Source organism: Camelina sativa, chromosome 12, assembly GCF_030686135.1.
Source record: "Camelina sativa cultivar CO46 ecotype springtype chromosome 12, ASM3068613v1".
Classification (NCBI taxonomy): Eukaryota; Viridiplantae; Streptophyta; class Magnoliopsida; order Brassicales; family Brassicaceae; genus Camelina; species Camelina sativa.
This window is the reverse complement of record NC_141891.1, coordinates 1,977,026-2,000,921: the sequence shown is the minus strand read 5'-3', so window position 1 is coordinate 2,000,921 and position 23,896 is coordinate 1,977,026. Positions and strand designations below refer to the sequence as shown.

Below are 23,896 nucleotides of genomic sequence, written 5' to 3'. Positions count from 1 at the left end.
ATGCTTTAAAAGGTTTTTAAACATCTTGTAAACGCTTTTAAAACTTTTTAAAAGCATTTAAAAGGTGTTTAAAAACCTTTTAAAAATTTTATAAAAACTTTTACAAGGTTTTTAAAAACATTGTAAAAGGGTTTAGAAGGTGTTTAAAAACCTTTTAAAAATCCTTTTAAAAACCATTTGAAAACCTTTTAAAAACCTTTTAAAAACCTTTTAAAAACCTTTTAAAACCTTTTAAAAATCTTGTAAAAGCGTTTACAAGTTGTTTAAAAAACCTTTTAAAACTCTTTAAAAAATCTTGTAAAAGCCTTTACAAGGTGTTTATAAGGCTTTTATAAGGTAGAAACCTTATAAAACCTTTTAAAAACCTTGTAAATTTTTTTTGGCGGGAAAATTTTTTTTTTCAAAATTTTTTATCAAAAGTTTTTTGACAAAAAAATTTTTGGCGGGAAAATATGTCGGAAATTTTTTGGCGGGAAAATTTTGTTTTTCTTTTTATTGAATAAAATAATTTTCATCTAAGGGTAAAATGGTCATTAAAAATTAAAAGATGGCATAAATAAAAATGGCCAGAAAAGAGGGTATTTTTGAAAAGGGGTATATCAAAAGGGGCATTTTTAACAAATTCTCTTTTTAAAATTATGAATTGATACAATTTTAGCAAAATAAAATTATACTTACAGATTTTGTAAATTGTATTGTATTGGAATTGAATTTGTAATATATAGAAAACATTATTAACAATAAATTACAAATACAATAGACAAATTTACTTATATACATAACATACATAAATTCAATTTTATGAATAATAATATTAATTATTGTATTTTAGTAGTCAATCAAACTATCAAAATGTGAATGATGAATATCTAGAACTTGAAAACTTAAAAGAAATTAGCTATTTTTATGACATGTTACCAAATATTTTATATCATTATGGTTTGAAAATACAACATAACAATTGTTTTATAGATATGAGATTTAGGAGAAACATACATTATTATATATATATATATATAGAAATTTACATGATTATTAATTTATAATATTATTATGACCATATTTTACATAGAGATCTTAAAAAATTATTATCTTATCGAATTTTGTTATTTTTTACACTGGCCCAACTTGGGAGTAGCAAAATTTATTAATTTATAGTGTTTATTAATTTATAGATTATTAATTTATTGTGAGGTTTTACTGTATACAATTTGCCAAAGTATAGAAACCCCCCTTCACAACGGTTGAACTGAATCTCAAGGAACCAAAACACTTCTCTCATGGATCAGAATGTTTGTCATATCGTATCTTGTTCAATAATTAAAACAATGTCTTAAGCTTATCTGATTTTATTGTATTTTAATACTTAATACAACGATAACCAAATCATTTAAATCACACTAATCTCCAAGAACCAAGCTCGGTTGTTTAGTTGTAGGTAGAATCTTATTCGGATACAGGCATATAGCTATGCATGCCCCCTGATCCGAGCTGTGAAGGATAAAGCTAATACTTGCATAAATGATAAACTGAATATATGCCAAGATTAGCAAAAGGGTTTCTCCCAAAACTATAACTAATACTTTGCTTTCTCCAGATGACAAAACATACTTCTCCCTACCTATAAGACTCTTCTTCTATCTTCTTTATATATCCATCCTTCTGATACCTTTTTCTTCAAAATTTTATTCATTCATCGATTGAGTTACTTTTGCTTTGCTCTTTCAAACTCTTGACAATGGCAGTGAACGTTGATGCAGATTACCTCAAAGAAATAGAAAAGGCTCGTAGAGACCTTCGAGCTCTCATCTCTTCCAAAAACTGTGCTCCCATTATGCTCCGTCTTGCGTAAGAGATCTTCCCTTTCTCCGTTTCTCTTTCTTATCTATATGTTTTCTAAATGCAAATTCTTGTATGCGTATAGATGGCATGATGCAGGAACCTATGATGCCAAAAAGAAAACCGGAGGTCCCAATGGATCAATCAGGTTCAAGGAAGAGCTAAACCGCTCGCACAACAAAGGTTTGGAGAAAGCAGTCGCCTTCTGCGGTGAGTTTATGATAAAAAGAAATCTTTAATCCATCACTACTCTACAGAACCTGGCCAATAAAACGGTTGCTGTTTCCTTTTTGTGATTTCAGAGGAAGTAAAGGTTAAGCACCCGCGAGTCTCTTACGCAGACCTTTATCAGGTAAACATTGGCATATATCATCTCGAAGCCATTAAACCCATTAAAACTATCTTCCCCTTTGATGGTTAGCTTGACAGATTCTTGATTTCATTTCAGCTCGCTGGAGTAGTTGCAGTTGAGGTTACTGGTGGCCCTGCAATCCCATTTACTCCAGGCCGTAAGGTAGTTACTCTTACCGCTATATGGTATGCGATAAACCATAGTTGCTAAGTGAGTAACGTTTACTAACTTTGAGAAATATGATATCAGGATGCTGATTCCCCAGACGACGGAGAACTTCCAAATCCAAATGAAGGTTACTCCCGCAGCTTTGTAGCTCTTGCAACAAACTTCTATTTCACAAACTGACTAAACCCTCCTTCTGGTATATTGCAGAAGCCTCACATTTAAGAACTGTCTTCTCTCGTATGGGTCTATCTGATAGAGACATTGTAGCTCTCTCTGGAGGCCACACTTTGGTACTAATTACTAACTCTCCATTTAAATATTCGCTGGTCACTAAACATGCTCCAATGAACCAACTTGGTAGCTGCTTTTTTATATAGGGGCGTGCACATAAGGAGAGATCCGATTTTGAAGGTCCTTGGACACAAGAACCTCTCAAGTTTGATAACTCATATTTCGTGTAAGCCAACATTAAAATCACACGCTTAAAGCAAGAGAGAGTGAGAGTTCTGAAACTTACATTTTTTGCTGATTGGTTTTGCAGAGAGCTTCTAAAAGGGGAGACTCCAGGACTGCTACAACTGAAAACCGACAGGGCTCTACTTCATGACCCCAAGTTCCACTCTTTTGTTAAGCTGTATGCAAAGGTAACTAGATTTTACTACGATTATAAGAAACTTTTAGTTTGGATGATTTTCTGGTATCAACATAAGAAAAAATTGTATTATGATGTGTAGGACGAGGATATGTTCTTCAAAGCCTATGCAATTTCTCACAAGAAACTTTCGGAACTAGGATTTAGTCCGCCAAGAAAATTTGCTCCAGCAGTAACGCAGCAGACGCTTGGAATCGCTGTTGCTGCAGCTGTGGTGATCTTTACCATATGCTACGAAGCAAGCAGAAGAGGCAAGTGAGGAGGTTTCACAGATGCAAGAAAGAAAAATTTACAAATATTAATTGAATGTTTGCAATAAATGCAATAAACAGAAAGATTCATGCGATGTTACCTTCATGCTCCTTTCAACCTTCAGTGCTTTGGTATTGCCCCAAACAACATTCATACAGCCTTCTAACATTCGTAAGTAATCCAATAAACAGAAAATTTACAAAGCAGTATGTGAACTCCCTCTCACATGGCTCTCTCACAAAGAGTGACCACTTTTACCAAATTAAAGAAACAAAGTTCAACTGAGAAACGAGTTATCTGAATGAGAAGATAAAGTTTCTATAGGAAGAGCCAGGAGTGACAATAGCTGATTAGGTGCAATAACCCTCCAACTTTCGATGACTCATAATCTGAGTCAAGAAAACAATGTTCTGTCCTCCGGAATAAGATAGAAATCGACCATAGAAATACTATATTCACGAAATGGGAGATATCGAGGTACGGCTAAAGAGATTATATGAACAGATCATTATTTCGAAGTAGTATCATAGCATTTATCTTTCAGAACCACACATCCGAGAGAATACAGCATTCACACTATCAAGGGCAACATCAAAAGTTAAAACTTGGTAAGTAAGGTTTCTCGGAGACAGATGCTTAAGTCTGTAATCCACTAGCATCTATCTTTATAATATGAGACCCCAACAATAAAAAACAAAAAGTAAAATCAAAGTGCCCTGAAACTATCAGTTTTATCAAGCCTGGCAGTACCAGAGCTTGATGATTCTCCAACTGGATCAGGAGAAGTAGCTGCTCTAGAAGATTCTCTTTTTTTCAGAGAAGTAGGCAATCCGGAGATCTCCTATAAAAAAAGTTAGCATGAGTCATCAATCTTATAAAGTGTTCAGTCATACTCAAATCACTACTAAAAAAACTAAAAACGGGTGAAAACAATTCAATAACTACTAATACCTTCATCAAATGCAACCTCATGTCAGTAGGACGAGTCTGGTTTCCGATGCAGGCCATAGCAAACTTGGAATAACTAAACAATACATCAGCTGCAGCTTGCTTCTTCTCATCCACCTATATATAAAGCTCAAAACTTTTCAGTGATAACTAAACAAGAACAACCCAAAAAGAAAGTCAGGAACTTTGGACTCATCTAAAAAGACTAATCATGATTCACTAATTAATCCTAAAGATCAAATATTACAATAAATCGTTTTTTTGTTGTTCCTCATCAAAAGTGAAGAAACAATAGTTTGAATACTAAATCCGTAAACGTAAACAATGAATCAAATTCTGGCAGAAGCCGCAACCTCGTAATCTTCTTTCATGGCGGAGAAGAGGGTTCCTCTGTTTGGGCGTTCCTGATCTTCCCCTGAGCCTTCTTTACAGGACAGCTACAATAAAGTGACCTTCTTCGCTAATTTCAATTTGGTCCGACCAACGATTCAGGTTTTAATTTCTCTTTACTTCTTCTGGGGACGAAGCCATGATGAATTATGTATGTACCCAACTGTTTTGCTTACCATAAAACGACGTGTAGTTTATTCCAGTTCCATAAAACCGGCAAAGCATGTGACATCATCAAATAGTACAGTTTGTTTGTCCGGTCCGATCATGTTTTCAGTGAAAGTTTATAATTTTTTGGTTTCTGGATTGATTTTTCTCTTAAACCGGAACAATCAGTATGCAAACCGATATTCTTCTGCAACAAACATTTCAGAACATTATTAATCCCGGTTTAGAATGGGAAATACGGCATGTTGTATCAAATTGGACCAAAAGCCACATCTTGTCTATTCAAATATTATTATTGGGCCTTACGATGGCATTCAGGCCTCACTTTATCTATCTTAAAACTACTTGTTACCCGAGCCTGTGTTGTGTTAGGTTTCGGTTTTGCTCCGAACTTTCTCCTAACCTTAAAAAAAAAAAGGAAACTTGTTGAGTCGGTCATTAACAAAACACGTATCATCATCATGAGTAGTGTGGATCCGTTTATAAATATAGACTCGGGACCTCTGCTCTCTCAATCTCAATCACCACCAAACACAGAGAAGAACAAAAAAAACAAAGAGGCACGAATGAGAGAAAGATGTAGTTTTACCGTTTCTCTGCTTCGGTGATAGGAAGATGATGAATTGATGATGATGCTTTGATTCTTATTTGGATTTAGTTATGTCGGATCATAAGACGGTGAGTGATAGGATGATTCTTATTCAACAAAGACGTAATCCAAGAGGAAGAAGAAGGCATCATATAGGTTCCGGTTCAAGAGAATGAGATTTCTCCGGTGACGTCATAGAATCTTTCGTAACTGTTTGACGAATCCAAAACGATCGTTTACAAGTCTAGCAGAGAGATCATCACGTATTGACCGAAGAGAGATCGGTGACACTCGACGACAGACAGACAGAGGAAGTGGATGGATCGATCGGAGGAGAGGAGCAAGAGTAGCTTTTTGGACTGGATTCTCAACTTCAAGCCCATTAAGCAATAGGTTTTCCAGCACGCCAAAATACTCACAAGCCCATTAAGAATTAAGGTCTATTCTCTATCAAATCTTTTTCTTTTTTTATGCAAGTTTTTTTTTGGTTTTTTTATGTTAAATTAATAAGATGATGTGATTACTAACAGGATTTTGGATCCAGTCTTAGATCATTAGAGATTCCATAAATCTAACTTGTTTTCACATCATTATATATATTTAGCATTCAAAGTTTTAATTTTGTTTTTTAGGATAGTTTTTTTTTCTTTCATTCTTTTTGGATTTTTGGTTTGTTTTTTGTTTTGTTTTGTTTTTGTTTTTTAATGCTAAATTTACAAAATGATGTGATTACTAACCGGATTTTGAATCTAGTCTTTGATGGTTAGAGATTCCATAAATCTAATTTGTTTTTCAATCATTTTGTACATTTAGCATTCAAGGTTTCAATCATTTTGAATCTAGTCTTTGATTTTTTTTTTTTTTTTTGAATTTTTAAAAACTTTTGTGGTTTATTTTATTAAGGTTTTGTTTTTGTTTCTCTTTTTTTTTTTTATGTTAAATTTTATAAAATGGTGTGATTACTAATAGGATTTTGATAGTTAGAAATTCTATAAATTCAAATTTGTTTAAAGTTTTAATCCAATTTTTTTTTGTGTTTTTTGCCAGTGTACCTAATATAGGACTCAGTTTCACTACTTGGAACAACTGAGACAATCAAACCATCATAAGGCCCACAACATAGGCAAAACCAATGAATTCACTAAAAATAAAGTACCATAAAACACCAAACTCGCTTTTATGCTATTTTGCGATTATCAATCATATCTATGGCTGCTGCATATAATTCTTATGATTTTTGAAAAATCAAAACACTAAGCAGTTTGCACAAATTGCACCACCAACAACACTGCTAATCTTTTAGAAACCTCTATAGTTTATCCAATGCTTATAATTAATTATGTACCAAGGCAAAATAAGAATGATGTACATACAAACAACACAACATCCATTAGCCTCTACTAAGAACTCTTTTTCCCCTTAATTTTTCCTATAACTACCGTTTTAAGTGCGGTTTTAGCCAGTGATGATGGCTTCATGGCGTTCTTGGGAGTAAGAGCTTGTCTGATCTTAAAAACGGTCCATGCAGTTCCAACAGCATGCCCTGCTGCGCTAAGCCCTTCATTTGTCGCCTGTGCTGTCTTTGCTCCATACCTACAAAATTCATAACATCATCAACCATCCGAACAAATTCAGTTTTTTTTTTTTGTAATCTTTTCTTTCTTGCAATTACTTACTTGTGATCGACGATATCGGTAGTGACAGTGGAAGATGTTTTCATAACGTTCCTTCCAGCTACTTCAACAGCATCACAAACCTTGTCTATAAAAAAACAACATCCAAAATGTCTTATATAAAGAAAAGAAAAAAAACTCCAATAACATACACATAATAATGATCATGAAGAGTTTAATCAACTTACTGAATCCATCAAGTGTAGCAAGAACCATTTCTCCAGGAAGAAGACCAAATAGTTTCTTCCCAGCTTTGCTATTAATCACAGAACTCGAGAAGAATCCAGAAACGTTAACAACACCAGAGAGCACACCATTCGCCACTTTCTCTGTCATTTTCGTCATCTTCTTCACTCTGTTTACATACACATCCAAAGTCATCAGTAACCTCAAAACAAACACGAACACAACATCCCAAAATCTCAAAGAGTGTTGTTACCTTTTGAGATGTTTCAAAGTTGTAGGACTAACTTCTCTCTCTTTCTCTGCTTTAGACAACTTCTTCTTCATGAACTCATTTCCCCACATGAGCCGATCCATCGTGACATCTCCACACCATAAAATCCCTTTTATCAACTGGCCAGAACCAGCAGCGATCATTTTCGACGCAACTCCACTGTAGTCTTCCACATTCGGAGCCAGAGTCGTCCAGTAAGCCGTGCATTGCTTCTGCACCATCCTTTTCCTCTTTCCCTTCAGCTCCTCCGGCGACGTCAACTCCAAACCACCGATCTCTTCCTTCTGTTTCTCCTCCGCCGTGAAACTGCTGTAGTCGGCTAAGATCTTGTCTAGCTGCTCAAGATCTTGACCTTTGGAAGCGATTGTTAATCCGTAGTTCAGCATCTCGTTGTTCTCTGCTTCGTCGGTTGAATGATCCGATGACTTGGATGATTCTTTAACGGGTCGGAGCGAGAAGAAGTAGTGAGACTCGTCGACTTTAACGGCGGGTTCGTCTTTAGTCAACGGCCATTGGATCTCATCACCGATCCGAGCAAAAACCGCGACGGTGATATCTCCCTGAACAAGACGGAGGATCTCGAGATCGCCGCAAGCGAGCTCTACACTGTAGGATTTGTCGATGAGGTGGACAATCGCGCCGTTGATTTTGAGAAGCACTTCCTCCGTCGCGAGAGGAGGAGCTGAAGCAGCATCGGAGACGGTGGGATCCGGGAAGATATTGTCGACGAGATCGTTCACGTCGACTGAAGGATAGAGATTGTTGTTAGGGCAAGAGGAAGAAGAGGAGGAGTTTGGGAGAGGAGCTTTGGTGGTTGAAGCGTCGACGGTTGGGTAAAGCTTGGGAGCAGGTGCAGAGCATTCCATTGTCGCCGCCGGAGTTTGGGAGGAGGAAGACGAAGGGGTAATGAAGAAGTATTAGGCTATTTATAAGAATCTCAAAAAGATTTGGGGCAAAAATAGAAAAAAAAAGTGAAAAAGATTAGTGATTAACTGTTAAGTAAGCTTGCTGTCGGAAAGAGGAAGAAGACGTGGGAGTTGCGTGTTTTTTTGATGTGTAAACCGGGCCGGTCTATTAATTAAACAATTATCCAAAAATTTAAAGATTATAGTTATATCCAAAATTTTATAGATTATAATTAAAATTTATAGATTATAATTATATCCAAAATTTATTTTTGATGACTGTATAATGTATTTTTTTTAATTCTATTTTCCTCTATTTTTAGTATCATATTAAAACAAAAAAAAATATTCAAGTAATCAAGATGTGTAATTTATGATAATTTCATATTAAAACAGACAAAAATAAGTACTTAAGATGTATACTTGACTATGATAAATAAAAATCTGTATGTGTATATGTCTTTTACCTTATAACAACTCTATTTAATTAACAGTAGAACCTTATCTAAACTATCAAGGAAAAAAAACTATCTTTTTTGTATGATAAGATAGATAGTAACATAAAATATATTAAAAAATGACTGGTATTAAAAAATAGTTGGTAATTTAATTGAATGAAGTGGAATTGTGCATTAGAAATCTTCATATTCAGCCACCACTTGTTAATTTCTATCATTATTAATAGAAATACTATGTTATAGAGAATATCTTATTCATCCCATATCACTCCATAAAGTACATTTTTTTGAAAAATAAATCAATATAATTCAAAGTAATTAAACTGTATATTATATAATTAACGATAAGGAAAAAAAATCTATACAGACTAAATAAGATTTGTTCCTAAAGAGATGTCTAAATCTCTAATCACTTTGACAACAATGTGGTTTTGACTTTTGAAGTAATCAGTTGTGTGTCATATTTGTGCCACGTTAAAATTTAAATTACACTTTAGTCCTCAATTAATTATAATTAACACCATGAAAATAACTTCGCTATATGCTTACTGTGCTAATTGATTTGTTGCCAAAAAAAGAAAAGGGTTAAAAATCGTTACGTCTTCTTTGTTTGGCTGCTACACAAATTCCGATTCCGATTCCGGCGGAGGAAGCTATAACGATTCTTCAATGGATCCCACTTCTTCTTCTTCTCTTAGATGGAACATTCTTCGTCAAGCGCTTCTCCGTAGATCTGGTTTGAAAATTCCTCTTCTTTTCTCCTTCTCTCGATTTCACGTCTTGATAAAAAAGCTAATGGATCATCATTATCTCTCAAATTTTTGTTTCTTCAGATTCACAATCTCAAGCTGAGACCAAGCGGATTTCAAGGAAAGCTACTCAAGGATTCAACTTGTTTCCGTCTCAAGTGGTGGATTCTTCTCCGCAGTCAGATCATTCTCGGGAAGCTTGCGTTTGCTACACTATTCCCACCACTGGTTCTCCGAAGCTCTATCTAACGTTAGGATTTTGAATCTGTTAACTGAAACAACGTTACCGCTACTTCTTATCTTCTGTAGATTTGCCACTCCTAACTCCTAAGAGCGTTTGTTTGTTTGTTTCTGTTAATTTTTGCAGAAAAAGAGTGGATAATTGCAGTGATCTTAATGACTTTGAGATATCTAATCGATACAACATTGATAATACTGGACTTGTCTGTAAGTTTCTCTTTCTCATTGTCCAGTCTCTACTTTGTCTCCTGTGTTCTAAATTTGTTGGTTTTGAATACAACCCATCTCTGTGATGTGATAAAGTTTCCATTTTTATCCTTGTCTGGTGTAGTATGTCGTATTCTTATACGATTTGGGATTAACCATGCTTTAGAGTGTTATGTATCAAACACATTGAGTTAGTTACTTTTGGGGGTCTCTAGTTATTTAGATTGTGAATCTCTATGAATTCATAACTTAGGCAACTGTTATTCTTCCAGGTCAGTGGCCCTCAGAAGAAGTTCTAGCATTCTTTTGCAAGTCTCAGCCAGATCGTTTCAGGTTTCTGTGTTCAGCTTTAAGACTGTTTTTTGCATCTGTGTTCTCATAACTTTGTGTGCTCATATTCTACTTGGCTCATTGGGATGTTGCAGAGGTAAAAGAGTTATTGAGCTTGGCTCGGGGTATGGATTAGCCGGTTTAGTTATTGCAGCTGCCACTGAGGCATCAGAAGTGGTTATCTCAGATGGAAATCCCCAAGTAGTTAATTGTATCCTACTTGTTTTGTTGGTGTTGGTGTGAGTATTCTGTTTCACCACAGTTCTCTTCTCTCGTATGGAAACCCGTTTTTGTGGATTCATTGATGTACTTAACATCCAGATATTAAGCGTAACATAGAATCCAACTCCATGGCATTTGGTGGCACAAGTGTGAAAGCCATGGAGTTGCACTGGAACCAGCATGAACATTCAGAGTTAACCAACACTTTCGACATCATTGTTGCAAGCGACTGGTACCTTCCTCACTTTTTCTTGCTCTTGATTTCAGACTTAGCGTTATCGATATGTTTTTTCTCATCCCTTTGTCGCGACACATACTTTGATGATTCAACAGTACATTTTTCAAGGAATTTCATAAGCACCTTGCAAGAACTATCAAGATGCTGCTTAAAGCCAAAGAACCCTCCGAAGCATTATTTTTTAGTCCTAAGAGAGGTGACTCCTTAGACAAGTTCTTAAAGGAGATTAAAGACATTGGTTTACACTACGTCTTAACTGAAAACTACGATGCACAAGTTTGGAAGCGCCATGAGACGCTTGTTAAAGGAGACGAAGCTTGGCCTAACTATGACAAGAATCATTGCTACCCTTTACTTATTCAAATCACGAATCATATCTAGTCAAGACTGTGTCATATTTGCGGCTATGGATGGCGAATAAACGCAGGTACGCCCAATCTTCTCAAGCTTTGTTTTTAACGTATTGTGTTTTATGGATTTAATATTAAGTGGGTGGATTGAAAGTTGAAAGCTTTTGAGCCTGTCTAAGATGCTCTTATCTTCTCTTTTAGTATAGAGAGGTCCACACCACACATACACACGAGTTAGGCAAAGCCGTTCGTCTAAAAGGAAGATATAGAACAATAAAAATCAGAAAAGCTATAAGATTCTCGATAAGTGTACTGTCATTGATGAACTACATCAAACTTTTCTTCATTCTAAATCTGGCTTTTTGAATCTAATTTCTAGTTGTCTTTTCTGGTTTGTAATAGTGCTGAAAATAAACTTTAGCTGGTTGTAATTATTAATAGCCGTCTGGGAAATTATAGAGATGACAAAGGAATCATTTGAGATTCTGTGTGTGTGTGCGGGTCTAAATGTGATCCTCAGCCATTATGTAACTTATTCTGAAAGCATATATATATCTCTTTGTGCACATTGAATTCAGAACTGTTAATTTCTTGAAATATGCAACTCATGAGAATGACACAAGATGACGAATCTAAATATTTCAATTGAACTTTTCCCTCAATGTGATATTAAAGGCAAAGCTTCTCTCTCAGTTTTTTTATAAATGTTTTGTCATTTTGTCGCAGTAATCAAAGCTACAAGCTGATCCAACAGAGAGTCAAAAGGAGAGCGAAAGAAGCGGTATTTCTAGTTGATTCTCCAATGGCCATACCCGCGAAATAAGCATGCACTGAAGACGGTTCTGCTATCGGTTGTTGCATGTATCTGTACTCGACTCAGTTCCAGAACCAATGCATCTCCTGTCTCTTCAGGAGGTGGTTCTATAGAAGACTTGAAACTGTTTCACACAATACAAATACATTAGTCAGACGCTTAAAGCTTTCATCTTAAAAACTAAAACTCCATCTTTTAAAACTGTTTTGACTAATTTATTTTGCCATACCTGGGCAAGTTGGGACAGAAAGTGATGGTGTGATCAGCATCACTACAACTGAAGTTACTTCTGGCGTCATTGTCAAATTTGAAATGAAAATGAGAGAAACTTAGATAAAGAAAACGGAGAGAACGCTGACCAGTGACCACCACGGATCAAGAAGATGATAAATCCAAGAACAGAGGCGTAAAGTGAGAGATGGAGCAAAACAGAGCCATGTGAGTTCGTTCCTAAACTGGAGTAATTAGAGAATCTTAACGGGAGAGAATTCGTGTGACTGTGTGAGTGGGAGAGAATCTTTGCTCATAAGGTCCCAAACTTGTTTTACCTTCTGCAACTGATTCTGCTTTGTGCTATTTTTTAATACTTATGTCAACGGGAATTTTGGTTGTGAAAGATCGATGAATAAACAAATATAGCAACTTTTCGAAAATATTGGAATAGAAATGTTCGCCGCCATATCATGAATATAGCAACTTTTTTTTTATGTGTGTGTTATCTTAATCTACTGTTAAGTACTTAGTAGTGTCTATACTGCTAAACACTTGTGATTACACGCTACTCTTAAAAGATTTTCAACGTTTATCCTTAAAGCTATAGCTTTAGTTAAGATAAGTTTATCTTTGATTGGATATAAAGATAGAAGATAAATCTTATACATTTCTTCAGTTTGATATGTGAAAAGTGCCCGTTTGATGACTAAATGAGGTATTAGAAAAATCAATTCGTTTGTACAAGCATCAATATACTTATCTAGATTAGTGATAATCAGATTTTAATATTTGACAAATTTATGTTGCCATTTTTTTAGGTTCTTCCATTACAATTTCATTTTGTTTTATCATCTTTATATATTATTTCAATTCTAAAATGCAATACCAATCAATTAATTCTGGAAGCAAAACTGTTATATAATCCTACATACACCATAAAAGACAGAACATTTGTCTAAAAAAAGTTACGTAGAAACTAATACTATATAAGCTAATCAAAACTAAAATAAGTTGGTTCTAAAAATCATCACTTCGAATAAATCACTCTTCGACTAAACTAAATCTTTTCTTCTGGCCATTTCTTTTTTTCTTCTTCGATAATCTTTTCTTTTTTTTGGTGAGAAGGAAAAAAAAAAACTCGAATGATGTGTGTTATTAGAAAAAAGCGACGTCGTAGAGAGATATCACCAAACGCGTAGCACCGCCCAAGACGCGAAACCCAAAACTCCAATCAAAAACACGGTAGTGAGAGTTGGCGACGCGTTTTGAGATGATGCCGCAGAGTAGCTAACCGCTTCGGGTTGGATCTCCTTTGTAGCACTCTTCACACTGAAAAGACAAATTACACAAGACAACAAACATTTAATTATCACTCTGACGTTTTGAAATTGAATATAAAAAAAAAAACCAATTATTCAAAATGATTTGCAATATGAACAAAAGAGCCGTGTTTGGACCACACATGGCCACAGTTCACCGACGTTGAAAAAAAAATCTATGTATAGTACCATCCATACATGTGATGATAATACAACAGAGAACATTTAGATATTTTTCTATATTATGTTTGACATAATAATTATTCCAACGGGTGAAAATGTAAAAATGTCGTCTTGTCCAATGATTTCACATATTGACAAATACGGACCATTATGTAAAAGCATGAGCGCTATGATTTTATTCGGTGATTTGACCTCATTCAAAACGTTACACTACCAAAAAGGTGAAAAACATATTCAACTTTTGAATGTGATTAAAAAAAAAAAATCGAAACCGGACTTCTTCTAAGAGAATCAGAACCAAACTTTTTTTAATTGATTTGATCTAAACATCGGAACCAACCTTTTTTAATTAGCCAAAACGTCCCAATTTGTTATTATTCTAATTCTTGTTTCCACTTGAAGCAAATCATATTTTGTTTGGTAAATAATGTTACCTTGGGTTAGGAGAAGGACAGAAAGTGATGACGTAATCAGCTCCGGCACAAGTGAAAGTACTAGTTCCGTCGTCGTAAGCGTAACTATAAGCTCTCGGGCACGCGTTTTTGAAAAACAGCGAGTACTCACTCGGCTTACACGTGTCCGGCGTTCCAAACGCGCCGCTACAGCAATACTCCGGCGTGTTAAACGCCTCGCACGCGCTTTTGCAAGCTACTCCTTCTGCCCCCGTCGTCGCCGCCACTTTCAGCTGAGCAGGACAAGGACCGTTGAGCTCCGCAACGCATCCGGTGGTCGTGCAGTTCCCGGCGACTCCTCCGGCATCTCCTCCGCCCTGAGGAACAATGGTCATGGGGATGTTGTAACCGTCTACGAGACTCACGTCGTAGAAATCTAGACCACCGGCTCCGTTTAAGGTGAATTCAGCGAGTGTTGCAGGAGGTGCAGCGCCAGATCCGGAGCATTCAACGGCGGAAGAACCGCAGTCTCCGGTGACGCAAGTGAACTTTCCGGTGGTTGCGTCTTGTGTACAGAGCGTACGGCCCCAAATACGGCCGGACCAAGCAGCGGGGATTGGGATGACACGTGTTTCAGTCGGGTTTAAGGAGAATCCAGTGGTGGGTAAAGGAGGGGTTCCGGCGCCGGAGAGAAGACCAGGCCACACGGTGTAGCTACACTGGTTAAGGATGGTGAAAGTAGTAGAAGAAACGCCATAGATTAAAACAAGAATCAGAGAAAGAAAGAGAGGAACTTGAGATTGACCCATTAGAGCAGAGAGTCACCAGAATCTTTAAGTATTGAACTTTTTGTTGTTGTGTTTGTGTGTTGCCGGAGATTAGTTTTTTTCCGGTGACTCTGTTTCTGCTCTGGAGAAAAATGTATAAAGAAGAGTTGCAAATGTGTAGTAGGCTTTGTATTTATATGGTAAGAGAATTTTACGAGTTGGAGAGAAAAAAGGTTTTGGGGATTGACCCCATCTTTTAAAGAGGCTCAAGATTTTTTTATTACAAAGGTCGGCTTTCACGTGAGCCCATGCCGCCTTTGTCTATGTTAGTCGGCCAATGTGTCGTACATGTTCACGTTATTTCTAGTATTTTTTAGTTATGTAGAAAGTAGAAACTAATTTTTTTGAATCACAGAAATTATTAATATATCATGTTCTTAATTTTTTATTTATATGATTCGTGCAATATGGGTTGCATATGGATATGATCAGTCCTGATGTCGGTGATCTAAAATAGAACTTGTCTCCTCCTTTGGCTAAATAATATTTTTTTCAGAAAGATCCATTACTTCGTTCGTAATTTTCGTAGCTGAAAATGTGATTTGATCCAAAGACCATAGTCAAAAATGCGGAAAATGAATAAGTTAACGAAAAAATTAAATTCTTAAAAAAATAGAATTGTTTATATTTAGAAAAAAATGGAAATGTACTTGAATTGAATGAAAGAGGCGGTGAACAAAAAAAAAATCAAGAGAGGTGCTGACAGAGAAAACGTAGTGTGTGTGATGATGCCATCATCCTTAGATTCTGCCCTCTTCTCTCTTCCAAGGGACACGGTCTTACGAGTATCTAGCTACTATCCACCCAAGTTGTGCTATGTCACAGTGTTAATTAATTATTGTAATTATTACAAGATGACAAAATTAAATATGATGATGCTTTGATTATTTCGTGAGCCTCTCAAACAACTATTCCGTACTTAAACAGGAACATACAATAAAAGGTTCAGGAGAGGAATACAAATTTTATCTTATTTTATTCTGATTTTATCATGGGAAAGAGACACAGTGGCTAACGTTGGATGGGAATTTCGCAAGTAAAAGAAAAGAGAGAGAGAGAGGGTGTTGGGTCAACGACATTCCAAGCTTTAGTTGTGTGATGTAGATTTATCAACTTGGTTGGTTCATGCTTCTTCCATTCTTACAAGTTATTTATGTTTGACTAGGACATGTAACTGGTTCTTCATGTTTAAATAGGTTTTAACAAATGCGACAAATTGGGTAGTAGTAGTACTCATGCGTGTTTTCTATTACGCAAATCTATCGAATTCATTAGAATTTGATTTTCTTTCCAAGCAAAATTGGTATGACTGAACAGAGATTTTGGCTATTTATTTGCGTTTATGATTAGTGTTTGCTTTGAAGATCATAGTATTTTCAAAGTAATTGCGTTTATGATTAGTATTTGCTTTGAATATCATTAGAACAGAGATGTAAACTAGTAGAAGTTCCAGGTTCGATTTCCACTTCGAATATCATAAGAAATCGATCCATAACCTTAAATTTCTCATTAACCTACTATTTCAAGAGACATCTACTAAAATCACAATGTAACTTTAATACACCATAAAAGTTATTTAGTGGTTAATGCGATGCGAGGTGATTAGTAAGGTTTTGGTTGATTGGATCCAACGATATAAAACACAAGGAGACGTGGATGATGTTTAACCTAATCAGGTTTATTTATATGAGTGTCTTACTATAATCTAATCAATGATCATGTGGCTCTGTTTGGGCAGTAAAAGGTGAACACCAAACTTGGGTTTCCAGTTTCTTCTATTAGAAAGAATCGTCATCAGTCTTAGATTTTGCTAGTAATGAAATTAGGTACAAACTTTTAACCCGGACAAAAGACTGTGACATCCCCCTATATGATGACTGTACAAAGCAGGTAACGATTAACCAGATCATAGTGAGGTCATTACTTAAAGCGTTGTCTACGAACTGCGACATCCCCTTTAATTGTCAAAAGTCACAAATTCCACCAAAACACAGGTTACTAATGCAAGTCATAATCGAGAATTCTATATCTCTACGAACGGCCCAAAACATGCTACAATTTTTGGGAATGAGTTAAAAAGTTACGGACTTTGGGGACGTCATGCTTGTCAAAAACATCACAAGTACAAAAGCAATAAACTGAAACAGGTAACAGAAAGGACAAAAGAAACTCAAAGTTGGATGACATAAGCAATATATGAGGTCAAAATTTCCAGAAACAGATAGAAAAGCGCATCCAAATCAGTGAAATAACAACAACTAGTTTAGTAGGATCACTCTTTGTTGGTAGTATAATAATAATAAGTCATAAAAAAAAAAACACCAAAACATCAAAAGGACCAGGGCAGTTTCATTCCCATCAACAAAAAAAAAGATCATATGAAAACGAAGAGAAATATATATATAAATAATATATATATATATATATAACTCGATTCAATCTTCATTCTCTTTTTTGTTTCGTTGATTAGGAAATCAATTCACTAATTCATCTACTACAGAACATTCCCTAGCAAAGTGACCTACTTCGAAACACTTGTAACACTTATTATTACCTCCACCTCCACCGCCGCCGCTTCCTCTCCTGTCACAATCACGAGCCAAGTGAGGACCACCACATGTGTAACAACCAGTGCTCTTAGTCGCACAATCTCTCGCCATGTGACCAACTCCACCACATGTGTAACAAGATCCATTACGCTCACCACCGCCGCCGCTTCTCACGTTTCCAGCAGCAGGTTTCTGAGTACAATCCCTAGCAAAGTGACCAACCTCATTACAATTGTAACACCCTTCCTTCCTACCTCCACGTTGCTCTCCTCCGTTCCCACCTGATTTCTGAGAAGAACAATCCCTAGCAAAGTGACCTCCCTCACCACACTTGAAACAACCCTCTTTACGCTCACCACCACCGCCGCCGCCACGGCAATCCTTAGCGATATGACCTCCCTCACCACACTTGAAGCATCCGCCGCCGCGCCTAACACGAGAGCTGTTCTCCTTCTTAAGAGGACCACCACCTGGAGCAGTAACATCCACGGCTTTGGTCTTGCCGTCGCTTCCCTCAGCAACAGTAAACTCAACCGAATCGCCGACGGTTAAACTCCGGAAACCGTCGGAAGCAATTGAGGATTGATGAACGAAAAGCTCAACGCTGCCGTCATCGGGAGTAACGAAACCATAGCCTTTGATATCGCTGAACCAACTCACCTTCCCGGTAGATCTCACCACGGATTGATCCTCTGAAGCCATCGGAATCAAAAAAAAAAAAGTTTGAAGACGAAGAAGAAGAGATTGGGGTGAATTAGGGTTTTGTTTGATAAAATCCCAAGGCGTGTTTGTGTTTATATATATAGAGAGGTTGAGTGGATTAAATCTGTAATTATAAAGGAAATTAGTGCACAAACCCTAAATTTAGTGGAATGTAATCAAACCCTAATTTCACTCTGCCGCCCAAATTAACATTTTTTTTTCGTGGAAGATTCTTCTGGAGTGGGAAAATTGCCACTTCCGTCTCTCCGCGTCGGTTTATCATGTGTGCACGCGTCCTCAAATTGGGCCGAATTTATAATTTGGGCCTATTGTTTAATGGGCCAAAAATTAAATACTGGGAAAATAAAAAAACAGAGTCACCGCCTAGTATTTGAATACATGTGGAAATCGATTCGAGTCATACGTGAAAGCCTCTGGAACCTCTGGATTGGTAAAGCTCGAGTCTGCTTTTAGCTTCGTACAACAAAGCATCCATATCTTCGTCTTCGATCACATTAGCTTGTTTCGAAGCTCGCTCCAATACAGTTAACACTTCGTCTTTAGCTAACTCTTCACTGTCAGGTACGTTCATCGCCACGTAGCTAAGCAAAACAAGCGCTGGGATCTGAGCTCCGTTCTCTCCGAAATACGCTAGCTGTACCAGAAGCTTAGATCCTCCAGCATCGATGATCGTCCTCGAGTGTTCTTTCGCTAAGAAGTTGTCCTCCGTCGCGAATTTAGCTAACGCGATCGCTACTTCCGCCGCTAAATCTGGTTCTTCGTCGTCGAGTAGTTTTACCAAAGGCACGATCATATGCGTTTCTGCGGATTTGAACGTTCTTGCTAAGTTTCCGATTGATCTTACACAGGGGATGAGCAAATCGGATCCGGCGTCGGCGTTTTCTACGATTCTGAATAACTGGTCAACAACCGCTTTGCACGCCGGCGAAGTTCGTCTGAACGCTGATCTTCTCAGATCTGCGTTTTCCTCCGCTACGGCGGTTATCTCCATGATGGCCATCGCTGTGTTGTACTTGGTCTCTGCGTCTCCTTTGTCTAGTAAAACCGCGAAACAGAGCAAAGCTCGTGACTCGGTGATGACTCGGCAGATCGATGAGTTTCCAACAGCGAGTTTCCACAACGCTCTCGCCGCCATCGCTTTCATGTAAGTCTTCGTCACCGGATCTTCAAGCTCTCTCCCTCTCGTGACCGACGCGTTTCGTGATTGATGCGCCGTACTACTGTAAGCCTTGATCTTTGAATTCAAACTATAACTCTTCTCCGGCAGCTTTTCCGGCGGTTTCTCATCCTCGTCGTCGGTTACAAATCGGTTAGACAAATTCGATTTTGATGATCCCGATCCAACCGCCTTCATCGCCATTGTAGTCGTAACGATGTTATGCATCTGATTCGGCACCATGTGGCTAGTATTAGTATCGTCCCCTTCCTCTTCCTCGTTAACCGCCGGCAAATTGATTTTACTCGCCATCACGACGGCGTGATGCATCGACGTAGCTCTACCCGCAACAACCGCGTATTTGCTATGTTCTTGAACCGTTTCAAACGCTAAATGACTCACGAGAAGACGAATCACGTTGTTTTGGGCGAAGAGCTCTTGACATTTCGCGTGGTTACCAGAAACAAGCTCTGAAACAGCCCAAGCCACAACGGCTTGAACCTTCATCGAACCTTCTTTGAGTATACTCGAAAGCACTGAACACACACCAAGCTGAATCATATGCTCCACGCTTTCCGGGTCACGACCCAATAACCCGATTGTTCTCGCCGCGTTTTCTTGACCGTCGATTTTACCTTCTTTAACAAGTTTCAACAAAGGGTTGACTCCACCTTCTTCAACTATCAGTTTCACGTATCTGTCGTTATCTCTCGCTAACGAAGCTAACGACGCTGCGGCGTCGGATTTATCATCCGGCGAACCGGTCATTAAAACCGCGATTTGTTCCCAAATAAGACACAGGATTGGCTCGTTGGCTGCGATCGGAGGGAGGCCTAAGTAGCCAAACCCTTCGTCGTCGTCGTTACCGGCGGGAGTTGAGACACGGAGGAGCCAGGAGACGTCGCCGACGGAGTTTTCTAGTTGGGAGATCATTTTACGGAAGGCTGCGGCGGGGATTATGTTGAAAAGACGCATTATGTAGCCATCGTCACGGCATCTTTGAACCATCGTCAATGCTTTCTCGAGAACGTTTTCAGTGTCGTCGATGATACGGCGCGTGGGACGTTCGTAGAGGTCGGAGCTAGCACGAGCCGCTTGACGGAGAAGAGCAGAGAGCTTTTCCGTCTTGGACTTGATCTCGGCGCATTCTTGTTTGTTGATCGTGGCTTCATCTCCGGCTTTCACCACTTGGTCTGCGAGTTGAATCGGTCGAGACAATATCTGCTTAGCTAGATCACCCATAGGTAACACAAAACAGGTTTAGATCAAGAAAATTAAGAAACGGGTTGGGTCTTAATTTTTAAAGATAATGAAGAATCATTTTTGTTGTTTTGTTAGTAGGAGGGTTTGGTTTGGTTTGGTCTTTGAAACACGGTTTCTGTCATTTCTTTGTATTTCTTACAGAACACGCCGGTCGTCGCCGGCTTTCGTTGTCGGAGTAAATTACTTATTAGTACATTTACCAAGTCTTCGTCTTAGCTACTTCCGTTCTTTTTTGTTTCATTTTATATTAAGCCTATTCCATATTTTAAAATATGATAATAGGGAAGTGTAGGATTTCAAATTCTTAAGGTCTTTGGTGATTGTTCATTACGGTTTGTTCAGAAAATGTCAACAAAAATTGTTCAAATCTTCGAGATTACTTTGATTAATTCCCAAGGTTAATTAACACACCTGTGTGTTTGGGATTCTCATGGTTTATATCCCGAATTCATAGAAGATAATAATATTAGTAGCTTTAAGTATAAATTAAGACGTCGAAATAGAAAACTGTTGGAAATGTGATTGGATAACTTAAATATTGGGGCCATAAAGAGACATAACCATTTATTTGGCCAAGGGCTAGCTGGGTTTTTCTTGAAGTCGTGTGTGTCTACATCGAATGTTATAACCAACCATATTTATTTCTGGGCCATGTTTCACATTTACATGTTGAGATTCTGAAAAAAACAAGGAGATAACTACATAATTTATTCATACAATTGAAGAAAAATACTATGTACTAGTACTACTAGTCTAGTAGTCTACTATGATAGTGGAAACAAAATCTCTCCTTTTTTTTTCTTGTCTAAAGGCACATTCAGCGTTTTCCATAGACAGTATGGGTTTACCGGTTTATATAAAAACTCAAACCATATTAGTAATTCAGTTAGTTTCAGTTTAACTTAACAAACACTTTGGTTTAGTTTGGTTTGGTCGCAGCTGTTTTCCAGTCCTGCTCATTAGTGCTAGTTACTGACAAAGAGACTTTCCTCACTTCACCAATATACATTAATTTGATTGGATAATGTTATGACAATTATCTTCTCCACATTAATTTTGGTATTATCACAGATAGTAGATACTACAACACAAGTGGATCGATATTATATTATAATTTAATCATTCATATACGCAAATGCAAGCAAACTAATAGGACAAAATACTGCTAGTAGATAGATAATTTGTCCCAAACAAGAAATAAAGTACGTGATGATTCAAAATCCTTTCGTTTGAGAGCGTTATCCGGCTAAAGCCTCGTTCGTTTTATCACTTTTAAAAAGTTTACCCAACAAGGTAAAATAAGTATGTGTATATTTACCTATCATTAAAAGTGAATAAATGGGTTCTCTCAACAAATAACAACTTTTTTTTTTCTTATCCAATCGAAGACAACGTGGTTACAATGAATTTCTCTATATATAATCCACTGGAGCACGTCTTTCAGTTAAACGTCGAAAATGTTCTGCGCGTAAAAGTCGTTGAATCACATTCTGTCCAGTAGCAAATTTCTTACAAAATATATTATCACAAAAGAAAACAAAAACAAGAAGAAGAAAAACACAAAAAAAGAACAGAGGAAGAAGAGCCACGAGACTGAAGGATATTTGTTGCCTCCCCTATGATTTTATTTGTCTTATAAAGATATTAAAAAAAAAAAAAAAATAGTGACACACTATCTTCTACCTTCTAGAAGGACATTTTACAAGTTGAATTTAAAGAAATAAAAAGCATTTTTCGACAGAATAAATAAAGAAAAGTATATAATACAGTATAAAAATTAAAGTCCCGACAAATTAAGATAAAAAAATACAGAAAAAAATGTTGAAGCGAAGCAGAAGATCTAAACGGACCTCTTCTTTCTAGTTTCCACAAACTAGCGGGACCCGTATTTGTCGCCTCTACGGTTCATAATTTTAAACCTAAACGATGGGTTACATCAATTTATCAGCAAAGTCGTCCAAATCTCCAACTTAGATCAATATATCCTTAATCGTATATATTCGTTTCTCCAAATCCATTAAAGAACAAAATCTCTCGATTTAGTACTTGAAAAAAGTGATGGGTTTGTTGTTTGGTTCATACGGATAAATCATATATTCATCGGCCATCCATCCATGTTCACGTGTTCTAGAGTATCTGTGGGCCAGAAGATCATAATCACGTATGGATGCATATCCTAATTGTTTTTTCTTTTTTTCTTTTTGGTCAGTTGGATGCATTCTCTATCTCAGCTGTAGATATTCCTAAATTGGACGATATATGTATTCCTCTATCCGTATTTTTTGGTTCACAATGATGTCGAGTAGAGAAACGAAAACTGACTGAAACTACAACATAACAATACTATTCGATTTGTTTCTTGACTACTTTGCACAGTCTTATAACTTTTTAAACAGCTCTAATCAGAACACTGGAAGCAAAACTTATACTATATGATTTTTTGTTTTTTCATTGATAATAGGATTCACAAGGTAAAAAAAAACGCGTAGATCCTACGTAAACACGAAACACACGGCGTATGTTAGCACACTAATCCTCGCCCGTGTTAGCTTAATTACTGTAACTAGTACTATTAATTACAAACGTCAAAGCCCTGATCGCTTTCGTATTTACACCACTAATTAAAACTCGGTCTATAACTCGTTCCCACCGAGTCAACTCACTACCAGCACTGATCAGTTTCCCAGTTCCGTCCAACGTAACTGCCCAACCCGGAGGTACCAACGGTCAAAGGACTGCTCCGACGCAACATCCTCCGGTCGTAAACAGAGCGTTTCTCGGGATCAGAAAGCGTACAGTAGGCGGCGTGGATCTTCATGAACTCCTCCGCCGACGAATTAGTCCGATCGGTTCCCACCACGTCGGGATGGCAGATCCTGGCTAGTCTCCGGTAAGCCGATTTGATATCTTGGCTCGTCGCGCCTAGAGGAACCTCGAGGACATCGTAGAGGGAAGCGTTCGCCGCCGTAAATCGCCGAGGGATCTGATGCAATCTCGGGGAGTCTTCGGCGCAGGTGTAAGAGCAAGAAGCGGAGACTAGAGGAGGAGAGATCCGAGCCGTGCGAGACGACGGAGATAGAGTAGGGGAGAGAGGCGGAGAAGAAGAAGAGAGAAATGGATGAGTGAAGGAGGAGGTCGGCGATGAAGAAAGCATCGTTGCTATGAAACGGTATCGTTTTCGAGTTTTGCCTTTGTTGTTAATGTTCGATAAAGAGAGAGAGAGGGAAAAGATTGAAGAAGAAGGGAAACAGAGAGAGGTTTATTTATAGG

The 23,896-nt window shown here is 37.4% G+C and overlaps 8 protein-coding genes and 1 long non-coding RNA gene across 18 annotated transcripts; 3 read left to right on the top strand and 6 right to left on the bottom strand.

Annotated features, from left to right (window-relative positions):
- Positions 1-1,251: 1,251 nt before the first annotated feature.
- Positions 1,252-3,362, top strand: LOC104729589 (L-ascorbate peroxidase 5, peroxisomal). Its single transcript, XM_010448545.3, has 9 exons — positions 1,252-1,848; positions 1,925-2,049; positions 2,142-2,191; positions 2,288-2,353; positions 2,441-2,486; positions 2,567-2,649; positions 2,737-2,816; positions 2,901-3,003; positions 3,094-3,362. The coding sequence occupies exons 1-9, from the start codon at positions 1,739-1,741 to the stop codon at positions 3,268-3,270; spliced, it is 840 nt and encodes a 279-aa protein (XP_010446847.1). The 5' UTR covers positions 1,252-1,738; the 3' UTR covers positions 3,271-3,362.
- Positions 3,363-3,755: 393 nt separating this feature from the next.
- Positions 3,756-4,780, bottom strand: LOC104729588 (uncharacterized). The gene is made up of 3 exons (XM_010448544.3): positions 4,565-4,780; positions 4,215-4,328; positions 3,756-4,104 (listed from the first exon to the last, which is right to left on the bottom strand). The coding sequence occupies exons 1-3, from the start codon at positions 4,580-4,582 to the stop codon at positions 3,970-3,972; spliced, it is 267 nt and encodes an 88-aa protein (XP_010446846.1). The 5' UTR covers positions 4,583-4,780; the 3' UTR covers positions 3,756-3,969.
- Positions 4,781-5,239: 459 nt separating this feature from the next.
- LOC104729586 (uncharacterized) lies at positions 5,240-8,670 on the top strand. Its single transcript, XR_758291.3, has 2 exons — positions 5,240-5,796; positions 6,406-8,670. It is a non-coding gene; the product is annotated as an uncharacterized LOC104729586 (long non-coding RNA).
- LOC104729587 (senescence/dehydration-associated protein At4g35985, chloroplastic) lies at positions 6,656-8,470 on the bottom strand. 2 transcript variants are annotated; one of them, XM_010448543.3, is made up of 4 exons: positions 7,471-8,470; positions 7,220-7,386; positions 7,035-7,119; positions 6,656-6,951 (listed from the first exon to the last, which is right to left on the bottom strand). In XM_010448543.3, the coding sequence occupies exons 1-4, from the start codon at positions 8,352-8,354 to the stop codon at positions 6,759-6,761; spliced, it is 1,329 nt and encodes a 442-aa protein (XP_010446845.1). In that variant the 5' UTR covers positions 8,355-8,470; the 3' UTR covers positions 6,656-6,758. The 2 variants fall into 2 exon arrangements, with proteins under 2 accessions (XP_010446845.1, XP_087333868.1); XM_087477742.1 differs by lacking the exon at positions 6,656-6,951 and having other exon boundaries at positions 7,031-7,119; positions 7,471-8,354.
- Positions 8,671-9,346: 676 nt separating the features above from the next.
- LOC104729584 (calmodulin-lysine N-methyltransferase) lies at positions 9,347-12,251 on the top strand. Of its 9 annotated transcripts, none has more exons than XR_015573971.1 (8): positions 9,347-9,587; positions 9,685-9,850; positions 9,968-10,047; positions 10,320-10,380; positions 10,473-10,588; positions 10,707-10,831; positions 10,933-11,264; positions 11,914-12,251. XR_015573971.1 is itself a non-coding variant. In XM_010448538.3 (8 exons), exons 1-7 carry the CDS (start codon positions 9,521-9,523, stop codon positions 11,216-11,218), a joined length of 909 nt encoding a protein of 302 aa, XP_010446840.1. In that variant the 5' UTR covers positions 9,347-9,520; the 3' UTR covers positions 11,219-11,264; positions 11,914-12,251. The 9 variants fall into 9 exon arrangements, 3 of the variants coding, with proteins under 3 accessions (XP_010446840.1, XP_010446842.1, XP_010446841.1); XR_015573968.1 differs by having other exon boundaries at positions 10,473-10,616; positions 10,699-10,831; XR_015573973.1 differs by lacking the exon at positions 11,914-12,251 and adding an exon at positions 11,394-11,755.
- Positions 12,252-13,084: 833 nt separating this feature from the next.
- LOC104729585 (pathogenesis-related thaumatin-like protein 3.5) lies at positions 13,085-15,207 on the bottom strand. The gene is made up of 2 exons (XM_019233999.2): positions 14,151-15,207; positions 13,085-13,543 (listed from the first exon to the last, which is right to left on the bottom strand). Exons 1-2 carry the CDS (start codon positions 14,915-14,917, stop codon positions 13,399-13,401), a joined length of 912 nt encoding a protein of 303 aa, XP_019089544.1. The 5' UTR covers positions 14,918-15,207; the 3' UTR covers positions 13,085-13,398.
- Positions 15,208-17,409: 2,202 nt separating this feature from the next.
- On the bottom strand, positions 17,410-18,186 carry LOC104729581 (cold shock protein 1-like). Its single transcript, NM_001319283.1, has one exon. It carries the CDS (start codon positions 18,184-18,186, stop codon positions 17,410-17,412), a length of 777 nt encoding a protein of 258 aa, NP_001306212.1.
- Positions 18,187-18,498: 312 nt separating this feature from the next.
- On the bottom strand, positions 18,499-21,006 carry LOC104729582 (uncharacterized). The gene has a single exon (XM_087477740.1). It carries the CDS (start codon positions 20,603-20,605, stop codon positions 18,605-18,607), a length of 2,001 nt encoding a protein of 666 aa, XP_087333866.1. The 5' UTR covers positions 20,606-21,006; the 3' UTR covers positions 18,499-18,604.
- A 2,043-nt stretch (positions 21,007-23,049) lies between these two features.
- Positions 23,050-23,870, bottom strand: LOC104729580 (chaperone protein dnaJ 11, chloroplastic). The gene has a single exon (XM_010448535.3). It carries the CDS (start codon positions 23,778-23,780, stop codon positions 23,289-23,291), a length of 492 nt encoding a protein of 163 aa, XP_010446837.1. The 5' UTR covers positions 23,781-23,870; the 3' UTR covers positions 23,050-23,288.
- Positions 23,871-23,896: the final 26 nt, after the last annotated feature.